Source organism: Trypanosoma melophagium (assembly GCF_022059095.1).
Source record: "Trypanosoma melophagium isolate St. Kilda chromosome Unknown ctg35segment0, whole genome shotgun sequence".
NCBI lineage: Eukaryota > Euglenozoa > Kinetoplastea > Trypanosomatida > Trypanosomatidae > Trypanosoma > Trypanosoma melophagium.
The window spans coordinates 254,837-273,813 of NW_027125172.1; the positions used below are offsets into that span (position 1 = coordinate 254,837).

The 18,977-nt window shown below is 50.2% G+C and overlaps 10 protein-coding genes across 16 annotated transcripts; 4 read left to right on the plus strand and 6 right to left on the minus strand.

The window, feature by feature from the left end:
- Window positions 1-8,496: 8,496 nt before the first annotated feature.
- Window positions 8,497-10,842, minus strand: LSM04_007286 (uncharacterized protein; the record flags this gene model as incomplete). Of its 3 annotated transcripts, none has more annotated exons than XM_067338689.1 (2): window positions 8,497-8,889; window positions 9,331-10,044. In XM_067338689.1, the coding sequence occupies 2 exons, from the start codon at window positions 10,042-10,044 to the stop codon at window positions 8,497-8,499; spliced, it is 1,107 nt and encodes a 368-aa protein (XP_067188745.1). The 3 variants fall into 3 exon arrangements, with proteins under 3 accessions (XP_067188745.1, XP_067188746.1, XP_067188747.1); XM_067338690.1 differs by lacking the exon at window positions 8,497-8,889 and adding an exon at window positions 10,339-10,842 and having other exon boundaries at window positions 9,166-10,257; XM_067338691.1 differs by lacking the exons at window positions 8,497-8,889; window positions 9,331-10,044 and adding an exon at window positions 10,297-10,842.
- LSM04_008952 (uncharacterized protein) lies at window positions 8,585-8,941 on the plus strand (the record flags this gene model as incomplete). The annotated part of the gene is made up of 1 exon (XM_067338692.1): window positions 8,585-8,941. One exon carries the CDS (start codon window positions 8,585-8,587, stop codon window positions 8,939-8,941), a length of 357 nt encoding a protein of 118 aa, XP_067188784.1.
- Window positions 10,843-10,905: 63 nt separating the features above from the next.
- Window positions 10,906-11,929, minus strand: LSM04_002631 (uncharacterized protein; the record flags this gene model as incomplete). 4 transcript variants are annotated; one of them, XM_067338694.1, is made up of 2 exons in its annotated part: window positions 10,906-11,652; window positions 11,759-11,929. In XM_067338694.1, the coding sequence occupies 2 exons, from the start codon at window positions 11,927-11,929 to the stop codon at window positions 10,906-10,908; spliced, it is 918 nt and encodes a 305-aa protein (XP_067188647.1). The 4 variants fall into 4 exon arrangements, with proteins under 4 accessions (XP_067188647.1, XP_067188648.1, XP_067188649.1 ...); XM_067338696.1 differs by having other exon boundaries at window positions 11,418-11,734; window positions 11,797-11,929; XM_067338693.1 differs by having other exon boundaries at window positions 11,418-11,652; window positions 11,778-11,929.
- Window positions 11,930-12,066: 137 nt separating this feature from the next.
- LSM04_006262 (uncharacterized protein) lies at window positions 12,067-12,555 on the minus strand (the record flags this gene model as incomplete). Its single annotated transcript, XM_067338698.1, has 1 exon — window positions 12,067-12,555. The coding sequence occupies one exon, from the start codon at window positions 12,553-12,555 to the stop codon at window positions 12,067-12,069; it is 489 nt and encodes a 162-aa protein (XP_067188721.1).
- Window positions 12,556-12,633: 78 nt separating this feature from the next.
- LSM04_005566 (uncharacterized protein) lies at window positions 12,634-14,022 on the minus strand (the record flags this gene model as incomplete). The annotated part of the gene is made up of 1 exon (XM_067338700.1): window positions 12,634-14,022. The coding sequence occupies one exon, from the start codon at window positions 14,020-14,022 to the stop codon at window positions 12,634-12,636; it is 1,389 nt and encodes a 462-aa protein (XP_067188707.1).
- Window positions 13,662-13,916, plus strand: LSM04_008218 (uncharacterized protein; the record flags this gene model as incomplete). Its single annotated transcript, XM_067338699.1, has 1 exon — window positions 13,662-13,916. The coding sequence occupies one exon, from the start codon at window positions 13,662-13,664 to the stop codon at window positions 13,914-13,916; it is 255 nt and encodes an 84-aa protein (XP_067188768.1).
- An 18-nt stretch (window positions 14,023-14,040) lies between the features above and the next one.
- Window positions 14,041-14,613, plus strand: LSM04_000591 (uncharacterized protein; the record flags this gene model as incomplete). Its single annotated transcript, XM_067338702.1, has 1 exon — window positions 14,041-14,613. One exon carries the CDS (start codon window positions 14,041-14,043, stop codon window positions 14,611-14,613), a length of 573 nt encoding a protein of 190 aa, XP_067188608.1.
- LSM04_005527 (uncharacterized protein) lies at window positions 14,460-14,828 on the minus strand (the record flags this gene model as incomplete). Its single annotated transcript, XM_067338701.1, has 2 exons — window positions 14,460-14,764; window positions 14,816-14,828. 2 exons carry the CDS (start codon window positions 14,826-14,828, stop codon window positions 14,460-14,462), a joined length of 318 nt encoding a protein of 105 aa, XP_067188706.1.
- A 1,029-nt stretch (window positions 14,829-15,857) lies between these two features.
- On the plus strand, window positions 15,858-16,788 carry LSM04_008144 (uncharacterized protein; the record flags this gene model as incomplete). Its single annotated transcript, XM_067338703.1, has 2 exons — window positions 15,858-15,941; window positions 16,360-16,788. 2 exons carry the CDS (start codon window positions 15,858-15,860, stop codon window positions 16,786-16,788), a joined length of 513 nt encoding a protein of 170 aa, XP_067188765.1.
- Window positions 16,789-18,050: 1,262 nt separating this feature from the next.
- LSM04_007346 (uncharacterized protein) lies at window positions 18,051-18,797 on the minus strand (the record flags this gene model as incomplete). Of its 2 annotated transcripts, none has more annotated exons than XM_067338704.1 (2): window positions 18,051-18,491; window positions 18,540-18,797. In XM_067338704.1, 2 exons carry the CDS (start codon window positions 18,795-18,797, stop codon window positions 18,051-18,053), a joined length of 699 nt encoding a protein of 232 aa, XP_067188750.1. The 2 variants fall into 2 exon arrangements, with proteins under 2 accessions (XP_067188750.1, XP_067188751.1); XM_067338705.1 differs by having other exon boundaries at window positions 18,540-18,713.
- Between the last annotated feature and the right edge of the window lie 180 nt (window positions 18,798-18,977).

Genomic DNA, 18,977 nt, shown 5'->3' on the forward strand with positions numbered 1-18,977 from the left:
GCTTGGGGAGACTGTGCGGTTCGTATGGTTGAAGCGCGCCCCGGTGGAATCGCATTCCCTCGTTTGAAAATTCTGCTCCCCAATCGTGGCCCCACAACTTTGCATGTTATGCATGATTTGCTGTCCCCAAGATTGTACGCTTCCGTGTGCTTCACTCATTCTGCTGTTATCAATCCAAACGTGTATTTTTAACCCTTTGGGCGCCACGCACTGTGAAAATACCAATTCCGGATCGCCGGCCAAAACTCTTGTAATGGCATTTAAAATCCCGGGATCACATTCACAGCCCATGGGCGGGCGAGTGAACTCAACGAGTTCACCCGATTCCGTGCGGCAGCGGAAACTTGCTCGCATCTTAACTGGTAAGGCCGCCTGGAAAAATGATGCCTTTAAACCAAACAATGTCGCCGTTTCACCGCAAACCACATCCAGGTATCGGGAAATGCGTCCCAAAGGCACATCGGCCTCACAACCATCCTTCTCGTTCTTTCCCTTGGCCAAGCAATAAATCGCCTTCCCTGCCCGGACGGTTTACCCTCTGCCCCCTTAAACGGGGCCACCCACCCTTTGGTTGGATGCGGTGAAGCTGTGCAAATGATTCCTGCTTCCTTCATACGCTGCGCATCAGCGTTGTTAATTCGTAATTTGGATTCACGTTCCTTCGAATGTGCCTTGGGGTTTTTTGCATGGCGCCCCACAACGTACCCCAACGACCCCGGGTTCTATCGTTCATCCACTCCCTAACCCATTTGGTGGATAGTGTCTCCTCGTCTATTTGTTGCAACGGTAATCATTCCTCAGCTTCTATGTATTGCCGCCCGAGTTCGGTTGGGGCGCTGAAGTATGTTGTGTCTTTTAAAAGGAGTGCCAATTCCTTGTTTTGCTTGCATTGGTAATGTCCAGCTGGTTGTTGCCCATTTTTCCAAATCCTTTACATCAATGAAGTCGGTTGCACTGAATTGTTTATTGTTTCGGACCACTGGCCTAGATATCGCGCCGTGCTTCGTGGGAGTTCCATGGGGTCTGGATGTCTCTCTAACTGTGTTGGTAATCGTGGATCGGGATCTTGTTAGACTACTGCAGCTGCGGCGTGTGCCAGTGCCCCTCTCTTTATGGAGCGATCTGCCATTCCATACGGGCGAAGGATATTCTCCATGTCTTTTGTGGTTAGTGTCGTTAACTTTTCGTCACCCTTCATTCCTTTCACGACTGTTTTGATCTGCAGTGCATCTTCTCCTCCGATGGCTACGTACCTCGCCGCCCTGTTTGGGCCGATCTTGAATGTTTTTGGGTAAGGCTCCCCAATCCACTATTATGGCATCTGGGCCTTGATCGTGCGGTACGAAATTTTATTTTTGGAGTTGTGTTATTTATCCCAAGCGGCTGGCTGTGACCCGCGCCAGTCGTAAATCCTCTCGATCGCTTTCCTGTGGAAGAGTATCGCTTATCATATCCAATTCCCACTTCAACTTTGGGCGTGCTTGTTTTATGGGATCCAATGCTGCCGCTGCCTTTTGGAGGTCTGCCAGAAACATTTGGGATGGTGTTCTCCCTAATGCCAACATGGTGATCAGTGTGCGCGTGTATTGGATCGCATGGTTTTTTGCCAATTGCAAACTTGCAATAGACAATGAAATTCTTTCTTCCGCCATTTCTAAATTGTGCTGCACTGTGAAATCGATGAATCTTCTTATTATGGACCCCCGTTGTTCCCATGTTGTGCGGGTCCACATGCGTTTGGCGACACGATTGTCCTCTGATGCCAGCGCCACAATGTACGGATCTTGGGAAGGTGCGGGTGTTATCGTAACATCCTTTATCGATGTCGTCCGTGGGGAAGTGTTGATGATGGGAAGATTCTTTGCCGTTGGTGTAGTTGTGTGGCGTGTTTCTATATATTTCCTGTTATGATGCCTTCTGTCACCTTTCGGATGTGTGATCGGAAGAAAACCACGGTGTTTTGTTGGCGAATCCAATCCTGAATATCTAACTTTCGTTGGTATCCCATCATCCCTTGGCCCAGGTATTCACTGTTTCCGTGGCCAAATATTGTTTTTTTGTTTAAAAGTCTCTCGTTGCAATTGCACCCGGCACGCAGAGCCGTAATGCCTGATGAGACTGCATCTGAAACATTGTGTCTTGCTGAGTGATGGTGCCGACTGTTTCTTACGAAACTTCATAGCTGCTTGTATGAATGGATATCTTTTTGCAGAGGCTGAGCAATGGCCTCCTTGATATCCTGCATCTTCGCTCCCGGATGATCCTTTGCTGCCTGAATAACCCTGAGTTCGGTGCATAACTGGCTTCCGAAGCGTACCTGTTGATTCGACATTCCTTCATTACGAATGGTGTTGGCCCATTGCACAAAATTATTCCATGCATCATTATAGGCTGGCCCAGGATTTGCTGGCATAGGAAAAGTTACTCCGTAAACAGTCAATAATTTGGCAGGGGATGTGTTGGTCATATTTTCTTTATTTTTTATTATTCCTCGTGTCTTTATGGGTTTTACCCCAACGGTACGGCTATCAGCTTCTCACTGTAGAGCACCAAGGTTGCTGTCTATGAAGAGCGGTGCTTGAGAGAAAAATCCCTTCGCTTTGTGGGATCCTCAAGCTCTTGTAATATTTATTCTGTTATTTTGGGTTTTTATTGTTTGAGTTTTGTTATTTTCAAGTTTTGCCTTATTTAGCTTTGCAACCAATCTATGAACAGTAAACAGTCTACGAGAGATTCTCTACTCCCACCATCCTTTCCCAGAGCCCGTCGGCCACTCTCCTTTTGTTATTAATTTTTGTTATTTTTGGTTTTTTAGTTAATGATTGGGCCTAAATGATCTCCTCTGTTTTTTTTTGCTTGTTGGGGATCGCGAAAAGCGTCTATTGAGACTAATCCTGTCAGGGATTCCATAATCGAGTTCGTCGCTGGTCTTAGAGGGGTGTAGAGGCCTTACAGGGTGGAGGAAGGAGGCGTAGGGGTTCTGGACCGCGAAGTCTGTGGTATCGCATAGTTCCGCTCCACTGCCAGAAGGAACTGGACTAACTGTTTAGAAAAGCACAGTTTCTGGAGAGGGATATCTGTTATAGCATACTTTATTCGCAATGGACGAAGGGCGGGGCAACTCAAGAGATGCAGCGCTGTTTCTTCGCAGCCGGTGCGTTGGCTATTATGCGCGCGAATGTGCTGATACCCGTGTTGAGACATGCGGTGTTGTGTGAGGCCTGATCTGCTCATGCATTGTCTGTTGCGTGTGGGGCAAATCAGGGTCGCAAGGTCTCTTATGTTCTCGCCCTTGCTTCGGGAGGATTTGGTTGCCCCTTTGGCAGGCATGCCTTCGCCATGGTGAACATTTCTGCAGTGAATGGCGAGTGAAGGCGTGCTGGCGTAGAACTTCTTACACATACCGCACTGAACCCTGCCGCGGTCCTCACGTTCCGGTGGCGACGAGTCTCGCTGACGCTTCTTGTTTCGGGGAAACGTTACCTTTATCGTAATCGGCAATATCGGAGTTCCAGGTGGGCGTTTAAATTCTTTATGGCACGATAGAGCTCCCATGTTACCGAAATCCCTCAGGCAAAATTCACAGCGCAGCGATGCTGGCTGTGGGATTAACTGCGTGCCGCGTGCGTCTTTACTGGGGTCCTCAGGATGGCGTGCTCTAATGTGGGCTTTGAGGCCTGTTTTAGAGCGCGCTATCATGCCACGTTTGTCACGTGGAAATGCTGATCCCTCTGTTATTGGTTCATCTGCTCTTTGGCGCTTTCTTTCAGCGGGAGGGCATTCTGCGTTGTGCATGCACCTGAGGTGGCGAGTTGATTCGTTTTTCTGGGGGAAGGTTCGGCAACATAAATTGCATGCAAAGGGATGTTTTTTTTCTGTATTTGCTGATTGGCGAGGTAACGTATTCACCGGAGATGTTGGTCTGGGCGGCGGTGGCTCAGGCGGTATGTCCGGCGGAGGTGGTGCATGGGGAAACTTGAGCTTCCAAAGCGCATCGGCCTTCTTAAAACCATGCCTGTTTACCATGTGAAGCGCTGCGGTGTTCCTGCATGAGTATTGTGCTCCGCACTCTGTGCATGCTGCTGGCTCGGATGCTTTACTCATGGGGTGGTGTCTCTGCGTTGCTTGCGGCTTCGGTGGGGCTGAGTGGTTTGCCTCTTGGGGATTGCGCCATCGACAACCAGGGGGATATGGGGTTGGATTTTTCTCAGCAACCACCCATATCGATGCGAGACTCCTGTGCGGAATCTTCCGAGCGCTGTTTCTTCTTCTCGGGTTAGTTCGGGGTTGTCTTTGGTGGGGTTCCAGTTTCCTGCGCTTTGCCACCTGTGAGAAGGACGAGGTGTGCCTTCCCCTTGAGGATGCGTTTGGCGTAGGCAATAACATCGGGAATCCAGGCACCATTCCTCTGGGTATGCTCCGCAGCTTTTTTGGCCTCAGCGTCGCATTTTTCGTTCTTCTCTACTCCGCAATGGCCGAAAATAAATTGCAGTCGAATGCGGGCTTTGCGACGTTGCACTTGGAGGATCAGTTTCCATAGTTTACGGAGCATAGGATCCGTAACAGTTAGGGGGCCAGCCCGGAGCGCTGGCAGTAGAGACAGCGAATCTGAGAATACGGAAACTCTGCAGGGTGTTGGGTTTTCTGCCGGTAGTATCTTGGGTAGTTTCCGCAATCCTTCATATAGTGCTATGGTTTCAGCCGCGTAGCTGCAGGCTAGGGGGCCGGCTCCTCTGCGCATGGTGCTTTGCAGTTCGCCATCCTTGTAAATCATCGCCGCTGCCCCAGATTTAACACCCAGGAATACCGAGCCATCAGTCCAAATTTCATAATGTGTACGGGGTGGTGGTGTTTCTCCCATGCGGCGGAAATGTCGGGCTATCCAACGCTCAGATGCTTCCTTTTTGCGTTCTTCAGAGTCGTCAGCGGAGACGTTATCCAGTGATGTGAAGAAGCGAGCGCACTTACCGAAACGCAGTGTCGGCGTTAATAGCGGCAACTCGCGTGGCTCTATATAGAGCGTTGGGTATGTCTTCATTATGCGTACATAGAAGGTTCGGACTGGGTGGTTCATGTGGTAAACCTGATCAGCGCTATCTTTCAGGGATCCACCTCTTGTCTGGCATAGTAAGAAGTGTTTGAGGCTCCGTATCATGGCTGTCGTTTCTAGTGGTAGAAGACGGGCTTCTCGTAGTGCTTCGTCGGAGCGTCATCCAAATGGGATTCCTGCTATGGTTCGACAAGCTTTGTTTTGGCCTGCTGCTAATTGTTGGCGGCGTGTGGGTGAAGCATCCCAGTACCAGACCTCAAATCCATATGGCTTCTGGGCTTGAACTAGGGCTAGATAGAAAGCGCGCAAAACATCTCGTTTTGGGCCCCATGCGGCGGACGAGATTACAGCGAGCTGCAACAAACGAAAATTCATGCGTTGCCTCGTCTGTACTGCATGGAAGGACACTCCGCGATGGTGTTGGAATGTAATTCCGAGAAGTTTTGGAGCTTTCTCTAGACCGACAGGGGTGCCGCGTAGTTCAAGGGAGAGGGGGTTTTGGTCCAATGATCCAAAGAGGGTGTATTTCGTTTTGCCTGCGTTTACTTCCATGAAGTAGCTCTTGGACCATTCATCAACCACATTTATTCCGCTTTGTAGTACACTGTTGATGACGTCTCTGTTCTCATGCCGTGCTGCCAGCGTGAGGTCATCAAAAAAGCCGTGGTACAGCAGGGGAACTTGAGATAATCGTTTGCTTAGAGTGTTCATTACTATAATAAAGTTAAGCGGGCCTAGAACCGTTCCTTGTGGTACACCGCGGTGGAATAGCATTGGCGGTGAGGATTTTCCTTGGACTCGTACTTTAGCCTGACGTCCTTTTAAAAATGAGGCTGGCCATCGGATGATGTGGGGTGGGAGCTCCATCTCCCGCATCGCACTAACAATTCGGTCGTGATCTACAGTATCGAAGGCCTTGGCGTAATCGACGAATACGGCACCTTTGCGCGAGTCGTATGAAGGTCTCTTTGGGGGCCGCGCGCAGGTGTAGTAATTGGTCCAGTGTGGAGTGGCCAGGCCTGAACCCGGATTGTTGTGGGGTCAGCTTGGATTCAATAACATCCCGAATGCGGGCTGCTACAATCCTTTCCATTAGTTTGGACATACGGCTAGTTAATGTGACTGGTCTAGACGAGTCTAGGTCTGTTGCCTTCTTCCCTGGTTTGGGGAGGGGCGCAATAACACCTACTTTCCAAGCAGCTGGGGCAATACCAGTGCGGAGACTTTCATTGAAAAGTGAAAGGGTTTCTGCTTTCGTTCTGGGTCCCAAATGTTGGAGAGCTTCGCTGCAAATCCCATCCGGACCAGCCGCCGTTCCTTTCGGGAGAAGGCGCTGGGCCCGTTCCAGTTCCGCTTCTGTAATGGGTGCAAATTCCTCGTCGACAACTGGGATGGGTGGCGGAGGGTGGGAGTGTGGGTGCCGTCTGGCTCGTTTGGAGTGCAAACGGATAAAGTGCTTGGCTCTTTCGTTTTCCGTAAGCGCCGTGTTTTTTTTTTTGTAAGCCTATGAAAAGAATGATGGAGCCCAACATTATCACGCGGCAAAACGTTGTATGGGTTTTAATGGTAAATAAATTCCTCCTTTTCATATTTATAGTCAGTCTAACTGGAAGTTTCTGAAAGCAAACGCGCAAGCAAGTAGAAATGTTAAGAACGAATGAACGATAGAACCCGGGGTCGTTGGGGTACGTTGTGGGGCGCCATGCAAAAAACCCCAAGGCACATTCGAAGGAACGTGAATCCAAATTACGAATTAACAACGCTGATGCGCAGCGTATGAAGGAAGCAGGAATCATTTGCACAGCTTCACCGCATCCAACCAAAGGGTGGGTGGCCCCGTTTAAGGGGGCAGAGGGTAAACCGTCCGGGCAGGGAAGGCGATTTATTGCTTGGCCAAGGGAAAGAACGAGAAGGATGGTTGTGAGGCCGATGTGCCTTTGGGACGCATTTCCCGATACCTGGATGTGGTTTGCGGTGAAACGGCGACATTGTTTGGTTTAAAGGCATCATTTTTCCAGGCGGCCTTACCAGTTAAGATGCGAGCAAGTTTCCGCTGCCGCACGGAATCGGGTGAACTCGTTGAGTTCACTCGCCCGCCCATGGGCTGTGAATGTGATCCCGGGATTTTAAATGCCATTACAAGAGTTTTGGCCGGCGATCCGGAATTGGTATTTTCACAGTGCGTGGCGCCCAAAGGGTTAAAAATACACGTTTGGATTGATAACAGCAGAATGAGTGAAGCACACGGAAGCGTACAATCTTGGGGACAGCAAATCATGCATAACATGCAAAGTTGTGGGGCCACGATTGGGGAGCAGAATTTTCAAACGAGGGAATGCGATTCCACCGGGGCGCGCTTCAACCATACGAACCGCACAGTCTCCCCAAGCAAAAAGGCAACAAGAAGGTTGAAAGGGGCGCCGTCTCCGGAAACGACGACGGTTGAAGAATTGGAGAGTGAAGTTTCACGCATGATGCACCCCGCGGGGCGTGGTAAGGGGTGAATCCCTTTTCCCGTATTGTTTCTTCTTAAAAATCGCACGTCAGCGTTTGTCGGGTTTAAACCGAAGCTTGTTGCGACCACAAGATCAGGCAAATTTACCGCCAAACGCAAAAGACATGGGGGAAAATTGCCCCAAAACATTATTAAAGAACGAGCCGGTTCATCCACCACAGCTTTTGCCCTCTACGGCAACACTGGCGGCAGACGCATCCATGTGCGGATGGGGTGCGTTATTATTCAAAGGTGATGGGGGTGGTTTTGGCGGCGGGCGGTGCCTGGGAGCGCTCGCCTCGCATGATTTCCCAAGCAGAAGCACTTGCCGTTCATCTAGCGTTACACGGTTTTAAAATGCATTTGGCAGGAACATTGGATATTCGCGTTGGCAGCAAAAAGATTAATGAACATTAGGCAAAAAGGGAACACGCATTCACAGGCGTTAGTAACGGAAATCGGCGCCATAGAAAAAGTTTTACTTTCGCACGGTTTGCGTGCTACTTGGAGTTACTTGGGCTCAGAGGCCAATCCAGCGGATGGGATATCCGGAGGGCAAGCTGTCAAAAAATTAGACGTGGCGAAGGGGAGAGCGGGAGGCGGGTTAAAAGGGCTTCTCAGCAGTTCCATTTCATCAGATCCCATTGTTTTCGAGCAAACAACCGAATCGGTAAGATTATAGAGTTATTTGTTGCGCACTTTGGTGTGCAGATTTGTGGGGGTTAAATTGGTGGTCTTCTCTTTTGTTTCTGTTCTTTTTATAGCGGAACTAGGGCTAAGATGATTCATGTAGCATTTTTTTTTTTACTTAAGGGTGCCGGCCTTAGGGTTTGGACCCCAAACGGCAAATCTGGTATTTTCTGGGGTTGAAACAAACGTTAACCCTCTTGATAAATATATCGCCTGCACCCAATTGCTGGTATTGTGGAATGGTTTTTCCAACTTTGAATTTTTAAAAAGGTTTGTGGGGGTGGGGGGTTGGCTTGGCCGTCGTCTGGAACCCTCGTGGCGCTCTAAAGGGGCGCCTTTTTGGGCTTGCCATGCCAGGCGATTTGCCGGAATACGGTTTGTTGGCATTTCCGGATCCCAAGGGCCCAGGCGGAGGAGGGGCTGTTGGTTTCAGGCGTGGGTTCTGGCAGCGGTCTGGTTTTCGACGGCCGCCCTCCCCAAGCCCTTTTTTTTCCCATACCCCGCCGCGAAAACGACGGGAAGGCGACGTCTGCATCGCCGCATTCCTGGCTGGCGACCTCTGGGTTTGGGTTTTTTCGCTGGGTGCACGTCTGGGGGCCGTCTTCCATAATAAAGAGCGCTCCGCCGCTGCCATTGCGCCGCCGCCCCTGGCGGGCTTGGCCCCGATCGCAAGGCTTCTGGTGCGCCATGGGTTGTCCTTTTTCTGAGAAGAAGAGAAGAAGAGGAAAGGAAGAACTTGTTTGCACAAGTGGTACTGCAAGTCAAACCGAGAAACAACGTTTGCCGATAAGGCCAGTACATCAACACATCATTAACGGGGAAATACTAAAGATATTTCTCGCTTTCTGTGGCTTGTACTTTGGCTCTCGGGGTTGGAAAGAACGCTCCCCATAGTGTGCGCTTAGCCCTTATGCTTCAATTCCTTGAGGCATTAAACGTCATAATCATCATCCGTGTCGATCTCACCTTCCGCCTCGGCGAGAGCCTCGTGTGCTTCGCTTTGCCCTCTGCAGATCGGGCCGTAGTTGGTTCTCAGCAGCGGAACAAGACAGTCGTCCGCCGGATGTGACGTAATTGATGGGGCTCCCCTATCTACCCCAAATTTGCGCGAGCAGCGGTCTGCCGGATTGCAGGGTCCGGCAATGTAGAAGAAGACCACCTGCACCGCCTTCGCGTGGAACAAGCCATTTGTGTATTCAAACAACCTGTTCAGTGCATAGCCAAGGCCGATGCCGCCGAAGCCGTTTGGTCGCCTTTGCGCGTGTGCAATGGGGAAGTGATCGATCACAACCGCCACTCGAACCGGCCGTCGCTGTGGGCCATTTCTCGTAACGTCGGTATTGGTATTTAACGTTACGCCGTTGTTATTAGTTCCTTTGTGGTCGAGAGATTCGCCAGGAACAAGCACACCCTGGCGTTCAAGGTGCCGCAACGGGAGATGTATCGCCCGGGGTTCCGCGTTTGCCGAGTGGCGCGCATTGAATGTATCACCGCTCTGAGGAACTTGTCGCGTCCCTTCTCCTCGGCTTCCGAGTTGTGGTCCTTGCAGCGGTCGCAATTTGCTACGCGGATCGAGATCCTGGATCCACCTCTGCTGGTAAATGGTGCGGTGCGGTGTCCACCTGTCGTCCGTTATCGTTTCTGATTGGGGTGTTGCTGGTGGGTTCATAACCACTATAGCTCCCCACCCATCTGCGGACGCGTCGGTAAAACAAATGATGTCGTAATCCTCATCATTGTAGGTGGCGACCGCCTCTTCCGCAATGGTCCAGTGTGGGTACTGAACCAGTTGTGCGACTAACGTCATCATTGTTTGACGAACCCCAGAATCCAGGTACGGAATTGGTTCTTCCAATCCTCGCCCACGTTCCACCTGACGGCACACCACTCGGTACGCACGCAAGAGGTTAAACGCTGAAGCAGGGTTTAACCTTGTTGTATGCAACGCATAAAGAATGAGTGACACGTTTGACGCAAATTCTCCGCACGTGAAACTCCTGTACGGTTGTTGTACCAAACCCAGCTTCAGTTTCGCCACCGTCTTGATGGAGTTGCGCACCTTTCACTCACCATCGATCCACGCAAACTCCTCACCGAGGAAAACATTCCCCCTGGTGGCCTCTTCCAACATGGCTCTGTCGGACCATGATCGCAGCTCTTCCCGGCTTGGAGATGTGCATAGGTTTGCAACCTCAATACGGTCGACAATCTGCCGCACTGTTTGCACAAGCTCTGCCTCCTCCCCAGCGGGCGCAGCAATAAGGATATTCTCGGTCATTGTGAGGATCGTACACCTCGTGTCGATGTCGACAATGGTCCATGTCACAGCCTGTCCGACGGCCACACTCCATCTTGCCCCGGTCGGTAATGTGCGCAGTCTGTAAAGTGCACCATCTCGTGCCCGAAATACGAACTTGTTGCGCAGCCCTTCCTCCATCAGTGGGATCGAGTCGTAAAACGCCTCAAAATCAATCTGAAGCATATATCGTGCGTGGCGCAGATCCTGCCTCCTTTTGAGACGAGAGGGGTACTCACAGCTTGGCATCTCCGCCTTCGAGAGCACACCGTTGAGGTGAGGTTCGGTAATAAGGCGTCGTCGCCCTTTCATCTCAGCGACTGCAAATACATTCACTCTGTGGAAACCTTCCGGGATGCGGCCAATGTTTTGTTGTTAGTTGCGAGACTCGTCCCGATGGCCGGGTGTCGTGTGCGTTGTTGCGGTTGTAACAACGTCATTGTTCTCGGTGGGTGCATTGCCCCTGCACTCCACCGGTGGCTGTGTGGTTTCTGCCAGTTGAAAACCGCGGTGGGGGTCAACAAAGTTCGGTACGCGCTCAAACTTTCCTATTTCGACTGCCCTCTGTATGTCAGCCATCGGGAGCTGCACCTTCTTGATCGTACGAGATGCGCGTAGTCCGTCGTAAAAGCTGGCCGTCATGAAACACAGCGCTCGCTCCAGGAAGTCTTTGGTAGCATTATGAGCTGTAGGCAATCCTCTGACGGCTTCGATGTTGAGGGGCGTGGTCTCCTTCAAATGGAGCGGCCAATTGGCAGTATCCTGTATGCTTCCGCTTATTCCATCCACCACATGGGGAGGGAGTTCCTTTCCTTCCGCCCGCAGTATTTCCGCGTATAACGTGGCATCATTTAGACCAAGTTCGCGTGCGTTCGGGGCCTTGTTTCCTAAGAATTCCGCTCGAGGAGGGCACGGGCGGCGTTGTCCTGCGCTGTTTCTGCCTCCCGCGTCAGTTGGAGGCCATAATCCAGGTACCGTTGCAGAGTGTCGGCGCGGGTATGTCCTGTTAAGTGCATAGGCTCTTCCTCCGAAACCCCCTGCGCGGCCAGGTGTCGCGTCGCTCCTTTCCGTATCGACGGGAGGGCGGATGGCGGATTCTCGTTCCGCAGTGCCTGGCGCACTCTGTTCCGGAGTTCTGCGTCGTCCTGAAGCAGCCGTTGGTTTGGCATCCGCTGGCTAAAAGGTGTTGCAGGAGAGGCGCGTCCTCGCTTGGAAGCATCGCCCCTACCGGATATGGGCCTCGAAACCTGGCTCCCTTGCCATAACGCATGGTCATTGTGAGGCGTGCCATATTGTTGCTGTTGCTGTTGGTTCTTTCCCCCGTTAGCGGTCCGATTCGCACGTCCTCCGCGTGCAGGGATCCAATGTCGCCTGCCCTCGCCGCGCTGCACCAAATCATCATGAGAAACAGGGCTGCGTGTGGGCACTCTCGCGCAAGTACCCGTCTGCCTTCTTCACCCCCTCGTAAGCCACCGGTGCTGGCGGCTTGGTGGGTGCACGGCGTTCGAGCCTGTGTGCCGCCTGCGCTGCGACTCGCTAACTGGGATTCCTCGAAACGTCGATGCTTTCTCGTTGATTGGAATACAATGGGAGGTTGAGGAGGGCGACCTTGATAAGTGCCAACACCTTGGAAATGGTTGTCCATTTCCTTCCCCGCGCCAACGCTGCTCGACGCACCAGCTCTATCGGAGCTTTGGGCAGGCTGGCTGTAAGTAAATCCTCCGGCATGCCGCGCAGTTCTCGTAACCATCGTATTTGCCCTTTCCCTTGGGCAGGAGTTACAGCTCTCCAGGCCAGCTGGCTTACGTGAGGGGGTTTGTCTGGGTAAATAACCCATTGCCGTGGGCAAGCGTACCCCATCGCACGCTTGCCTCCTCCGTTTAAACTCAAACGATTTTGAGTTTTTAAACCATCCAATTCTTCCAGTTCTTCGTCCTCTTGTCGAAGTGTTGTAGCTCCTTGGGCTGGCTCGCGCGCTACACTCAACCAGGTCCTGTCCATACGGGGCCGTTGTTGTGGTGTCATGTTCGGCTGTGTGCCGATTTGTCGAGTTTCCCTTTGGCTGAACGAAAGTTTTTCTGTCGTCGTCGTACGGTTTCTCTGTTATTGTTGTTGTTGTCGTTGACGCTGATGTTGTTTGGATGCGCTCGGTTGCAATTGTTGTTTTCGAGGTGCCCGTTCCGTCGTCCTGTGGGTTTCTGTTGGCCGAGTTTTCGTCGTGTCTGGTAGGCGAGCTTGTCGCCCTTTTCTTTTGTGGCACATGGTCGCGTCCGCAACATCATACTTGGGCCAATTTGCTTCATCCACTGGCCTGTAAACTCCAATTACTGCCTCCTTGGGGTTGCGCGTTGATGCGTAATACCCTGACGAGGCCCCCTTCTTTCGGCTGATGGGGCCCGTGAACTTTGCACCCAGCATAAACTTACGCTCTGGTAACGGTTCGCCGCTTTCTGGGCGTTTGCCGGCATTAATGAGCGGTGGCAAACCACACCGGGACCCTGTCTGTACGAACAGCGCCGGATGTAGAAGACTATTTGCTTCTTGCGTGCCTTCTTCCGGTAAGGCGAGTAGACTCTCATGCCTTTCTCCTCGGTGCGCAAGGCCAAACGCAAAAACAGGGAAGCCCAGACGCACGATGGCATCCGCGATGTCGTGTGGTTTGGGAGAAGCAAATTTGTAGCGGTTTGCTCGCATCGCCAAGCTGTCTAAAGTGAGAGATCTTTGAGCCTCGTCCGCCTGATTCGCCATTGCTTTGGCTACCCACATGTGGCCCAACTGGCGACGTTGCAACTCCGCCGGCAAGTCAGCATACCGTTGAAAAATATTGCCCATTGGTTCATGCAAAGACGTTTTCATAGCAGTATTATTATTATTATTATTATTATTATTATTATTATTATTATTATTATTATTATTATTATTATTATTATTATTATTATTATTATTATTATTATTATTATTATTATTATTATTATTATTATTATTATTATTAGCGGCATTGCTTTGATTATCCGTTCCGCCGCCAAGTTGAATCATGTTCATGCGCTTATTATCGAGCAAAATGCATTGCATCGTTGAAAGAAAATCCTCCTTTGGTGGTTTCGTCTTGCTGTCAGCTACGCTTTGTAAATATGGTCTTAGCCGTTTTGGTAGGGGTTTTGGATGCCTTAACGGTGTTTTTAGGAAATGAGCAAAGAAACGTGCTGTCACGAAGATCCCGCAATCTTCGCTATAGCGTTCTTGACGCGCACATTTTTCCCTGTGAATTTCGACTTGTGGCCACCAAAAATGGATGGCCTGCACCAGGTCTCTTTGTACCATTGGAGATGGTGCTGGATCGTATATGGTTAAACAAATTTTACTCCGCTTTGGCGCCGACGCACTGAAGATTCCTGCAATCCAGTGGTGGCGAATAAAAATGGGAAAAAAGAGGAGATCGCCCTCTTTTGTTGAGAAACTTTGAGTAATTTCTTTTGCACGTTGTTCTGTCATGCGTGGGGGGGGTGTCGCATGGTAATATTAATTTTTGAGGCAAGTAAGTTTTTAAAAATTGTATCCAATTCAATATTAGATGTTTTGCCGTGTTCAAAATTTCCTCCTTGTAACAGTTATTTGGTGCGAGATTGTTTAACCACAACATCACGCACTTTAATATTCGCCCCGTCGGGTTTAATGCTTTTGCCCTTCCTACAGGGGATAACCGTTTTTTGTATAGGAGTGGTCGAACCCTTGGTCCGTATATTCTCCACCTCCCCTGTGCTGATATGGCCTGTTCGTAGCAAAGGTACCTCCGCGTCCCTTGCGTCCTCCTGCAGTTGTTTCCTCCTTACCCTGGCGTGTCCCCATGTTCGCTCGCCCCGCGTTAATAAACTGGGGCTGTGTGCAATTGCGCTGGTGCAGCGTGCGCTGCAACTCCTCTATCTGGGCCGTCAGGATGGCCAACTGTTGCTGGGTGTTGCCCATATCCATGGCGGCAATCTGTTGTCCGCTGGCATCGCAGATGGCCTCCGCGCAACCGCCTCCGCTGAAGAGGCCTGCCCGCTGCATGTCGTACAGCTTTTCCACTTCCAGCTTTGCATCTGAGGATCCCCGTGGAGGGTTCCCTTCGTCGGGGCGAGCGATTTTGCATTTAACCCCTTGAATTCCGGGAGATCCGGGAACAGAGGGTATTCGAGTTTCTCCACTCGCTCACCAACCGCGTCCTGTTTGACGGCGTCAAATTCCGCAAAAATTCCTCAGTTGTGGTGCTGAACCCTGCGTTCGGCATCGCAGTGGGCTTTCCCACGAGCTTGGCTCATGGGAACAAGAGTGTCAGAAGAGTATTGGTTTATATTGAGGGTAATGTGGATTTTTAGGGTGAAATATGAAACGGTTAGTCTATTTTTATTATATATATAAGCTATTCAAGCTCAAGCACATATCATTATATTTAATTACTGCAACACTAATGTCTATCTCTTACTTTTATGTTTTCTGTTTTCTACACACAAACTGATGGTCTAAGTGTTTGCTCAGGTTGTTTTCGTTCTTTATTCAATCGAGATCGTTCTTTTCGCGAATGCCGGACACGGAGAAGCGCGTCGAACAACCACCAGCTGACTCCAGCGGGTTCAGTGCAGAAATACTCACCACATTGCAACGCGACAGCCTATATAAAACACATCCATGGAGACAACTAGCTGACAAATATATTGAACGGCGCGACGTTTTAAAAGCCCGTGCGAAAAAACCAGAGATACGGGCCTTGTTACAGCAGGCGTTCGTAGAAAGGATGAAATCTAACAATCCATTTTCACAAGAGGTGAGTTTCATTCTCATGACGCTCCTGTACAGCGGATCGAGCCATCCGCACATTATGCTGGCCGACATGCTACTCAACATGTCCGCTGGGGAGCGCCTCGCTACGCACAATTGGTGGGTATATCAGAATGCAAATGAGCTTATACAGGATTCCATGTCAACAGCCGTCGCCTCCGGCAACCTTATATTCCCTCTCTTTCCGGGAAAACAAATGGACACCCAGAACCGTTGCATGATGGAGGAAGCTGTAGAAGTTAAACGACCGGCAGATACAGGGGCTACAACCATGGAAGCACTACAGTTCCTTTACCCGAAAAGCCGCGCCTTTTTTGCCCAATCTCCTCCTGCAACCAATGTCCTGAGCGGAGGTGAGCCCTGCATACCGGTATTTGATGGAAACAATAATCAAGCGGGATACTGGGACGGAGCAACGGTCAAGGATAGATTTGACCAACTGCAGAAACAGATACAAAATCTCCAATCCGCGGTGCAAAGATTTTCTTCTGCCAACAACGGAAGTGGCACCTATGCTGGAAGGAGCAGCGGAAGCAACCGCCGAGGCCGAGTTGGTGGAAATGCCCAGCGCGGTGGACGCCGTGTTGGACGCGGGGGTGGTTATAACTACCCAATGTGCGGTGGCGAAGCTGAAGACCACGGCGAAGAAATGTACAACACACACGAGACAATGAAGTGCACAAAAACTGAAGCGGTGCTCGCCACTCAAGAGCGTAGTATTGAGTGGCGGCAACATGGTTAAGGGAAAAACCACGAACTCTGACCTCGACCTCATCTACGGGTTGTGCATGCCTCCCAAGTCTGTCCTTCCATGCATGGAAGTGGGCGAAATCGATGACTGCTCGATTCAAGTCCTGAAACGTATGGCAGACATGGCGGCAATGCAAAAGAAGCGGATGGCAGGTGCAACAAGAGGCGAGGGGCGCCACGACGGAGGAGGAGAAGAAGCTGTAAGTGACAAGCAATGCAGCCAAAACACCACCGGATTGATCTGCATCCCGAGGCCCGCCAAAGCGGATCCCGGAGACGCCCCGGGCGCTGGTTGGGCCAAAGGGAAAAAAGGCCCGAATGCCCAAGCGATTTCCGGAACCCAGGAAAGGGCAAACCCTGCTCCGTTATTCCCCTGGGATGTCGGTGCCGCAAAATGCTGGGTTTCCTCGCCGCCCCGGGGGCCGCGCGCTGAGCAGGTGGCGCCTTTCATTTCCCCGGAGCGGCGAGGACCGTTGCGACACACTATTTCGCACCCGCGGGCAAGGCGCAGTTGCAGGAAGGGTGTCTTGGTTATTGCTGATTCGATCCGTGAATAATGCAACTTTTGGCGTTGGTATTGGGGGTAAAGTTGCTTGCAAAGCTATGTTGGGGCGGGTTTGCACGGAACTTTGGCGTAAAAAAAAAACTCGGCTTGGCGGTTGGCTTTTTGGAAGCAATGGAAAAATCGGGTAGGGAGAAAAAAAAATCTCCTATCTCTTGTTTTTCTTCAGCATAAAAAGAGAGGTCATGAAAGAGATCCGCTGCTCTTGCAAACCGTCGCCGCGCATTCTAAGGAAACCAAACGCCCTTGATTACGCGGAGGAGGGCATCACTAAACACATTTGATTTTCGCTTATTGAAATAACTCAGAAAGCACGTCTATCCCCTCAAACTTGCTCAAACTACGCCACACTCTCTGACCCATTGTGCTTTGGCAATTGGTGCGGCGTCGGAACGGGAGCCGTTCGTATGGAACAGGGTGGAGGGTGCGGTAAAATTGGAGAGACTGCCTTTGGCACATCCTGGGGTTGAGGAGAAAAAATATGTGAATCCTGCTTTCTGAGGTGGCATTATCCTTTGGAGTTCACATCGTATTTGCGCAGTTTCAACTGAATAAAAGGAGCAATTGCCATTACAAGAAATAAATCTTTTGGATACTCTTCAAACCTACCGGGGGAGAGACCTATTGAAATAAGAAGTGCGAATCCGGATAGGCAGCTTGTCGGGCCGTTCCGAGGCGGCCGTTTAAACATTTTAAAGGCCAGTTGCCGACCCAGTTTAGGGGTTGAAAGATTTTTCTCTTCTTTTCACCCTTATCGTGTTTGTGTCAGTGTGTGTGTGTTCGAGGATTCTGAAAAGAAAATGGGGGTGCAGAAAAACACCACAGTACACCCCACACAGCGCGCAGGACCAAACGCCAATGTAAAGAAAGTGGACCCATTAGGGAAAATACCAATTATTCCAAGAAAAATAAGCCCCATCTCAAAGAAAAAATAAAAAGAAAATCATAGATAAATTAAAATACCGTTTGGTAACACTGCAGAGACAACCACACAAACACAAAATAACAACGGATAATGCAATAAATCTCTCTGTGCTGGTTTCTCACCGTCACCATTTGCAATTTGCACTGACCACACTGGAACAAGCAAATTATACATGTTACCCCATTCAAACACAGTATGAAAGCAAATAAAAAAGAAAAAAGAGATATCATTTACCAGAACCACACATTTGCAGAGTGAGAGACACACCACGAGGTGCACATCACTGCTCTGCTTACAAGTATAAAAAAAAGATATTAAGTATTTCCGCACAACGATGCACCCTAGCCCAGTGGGTGTGATCGGGATCAAATTTCTCGGTGTCCAATGTACCGAACACAGTAGCAATTATATTATTATTAACAGTAAACAAGTGATTATGAATACTCCATAGAGACCCCACCACAGTGCTCAGCACACGGTCATGCAGCCCAGCACAGAAAACAGAAGCAGCAGCAGCAGCAGCAGTAACTTGATATGTATCTCATGAACATCAGCGTCACGGTAAGAACGAGAATGTCCCTTTTTCGCTTTGTTCATCCCAGCAGCAGCAACTGCGGCGTCAAGGGTTTCAATGGCTTCGTACGCACGTTCAGCAGCAGCTTCAGCATCCTTAGCAGCGGTGTAGGCTGCAATTGCCGATTTGTGTGAAATTTCGGAGTCATCGACAGCTTTTGACGCAATTTTTGTCATATTGGTTTCGCCTATACCAACCAATACCGACCCCACATTTACATTCTGCGATGTTTGGTAAACCTCTTTTGCTGCTCCAAGAGCCGTTGAGGCATTAACAAACGTCTCTTCGGACTGCACTGTAGCTTTGTCGGATACTTCTTCTGCGTCGGCTGCGGCCTTCGTAGCTCTATCAATAAGTTTACGACCCTTCTTCTCCTTTTACACCTCTGTTGGGTCAGCTGCAATTGTTTTGAGTGAAGATGAAATATGTTCAACAAACAATTTAGCTTTCTCTTCGGCCAAATTAGCAGTCTTGGTGACTGTTTCACACTCCTCTTTCAGTTTCAAAGACTTTTTCGCCATCTCATGTGCCTCTTTCACCATTCCAGCAGTGCGCATCGGATCAGCAATAGCATAAGCGACACCCACACAGTACAGGACAATGGCCAACAGACACAACACACGGCACGGCATCATGGACATTCTTGTTATTAATAAACACTGAGGATCACTGAAGTCTGTCTAAATTAGTGTGTAGAGAGAAAAAAGAGAAAATCACCACCACACCACTGTTACTCCACAGAGTACACCCCACATAAGGAGTCAAATAATGTTCATAAAGGAAACAGACCTATGAGGGAAAATACCCATTATTCCAAGAAA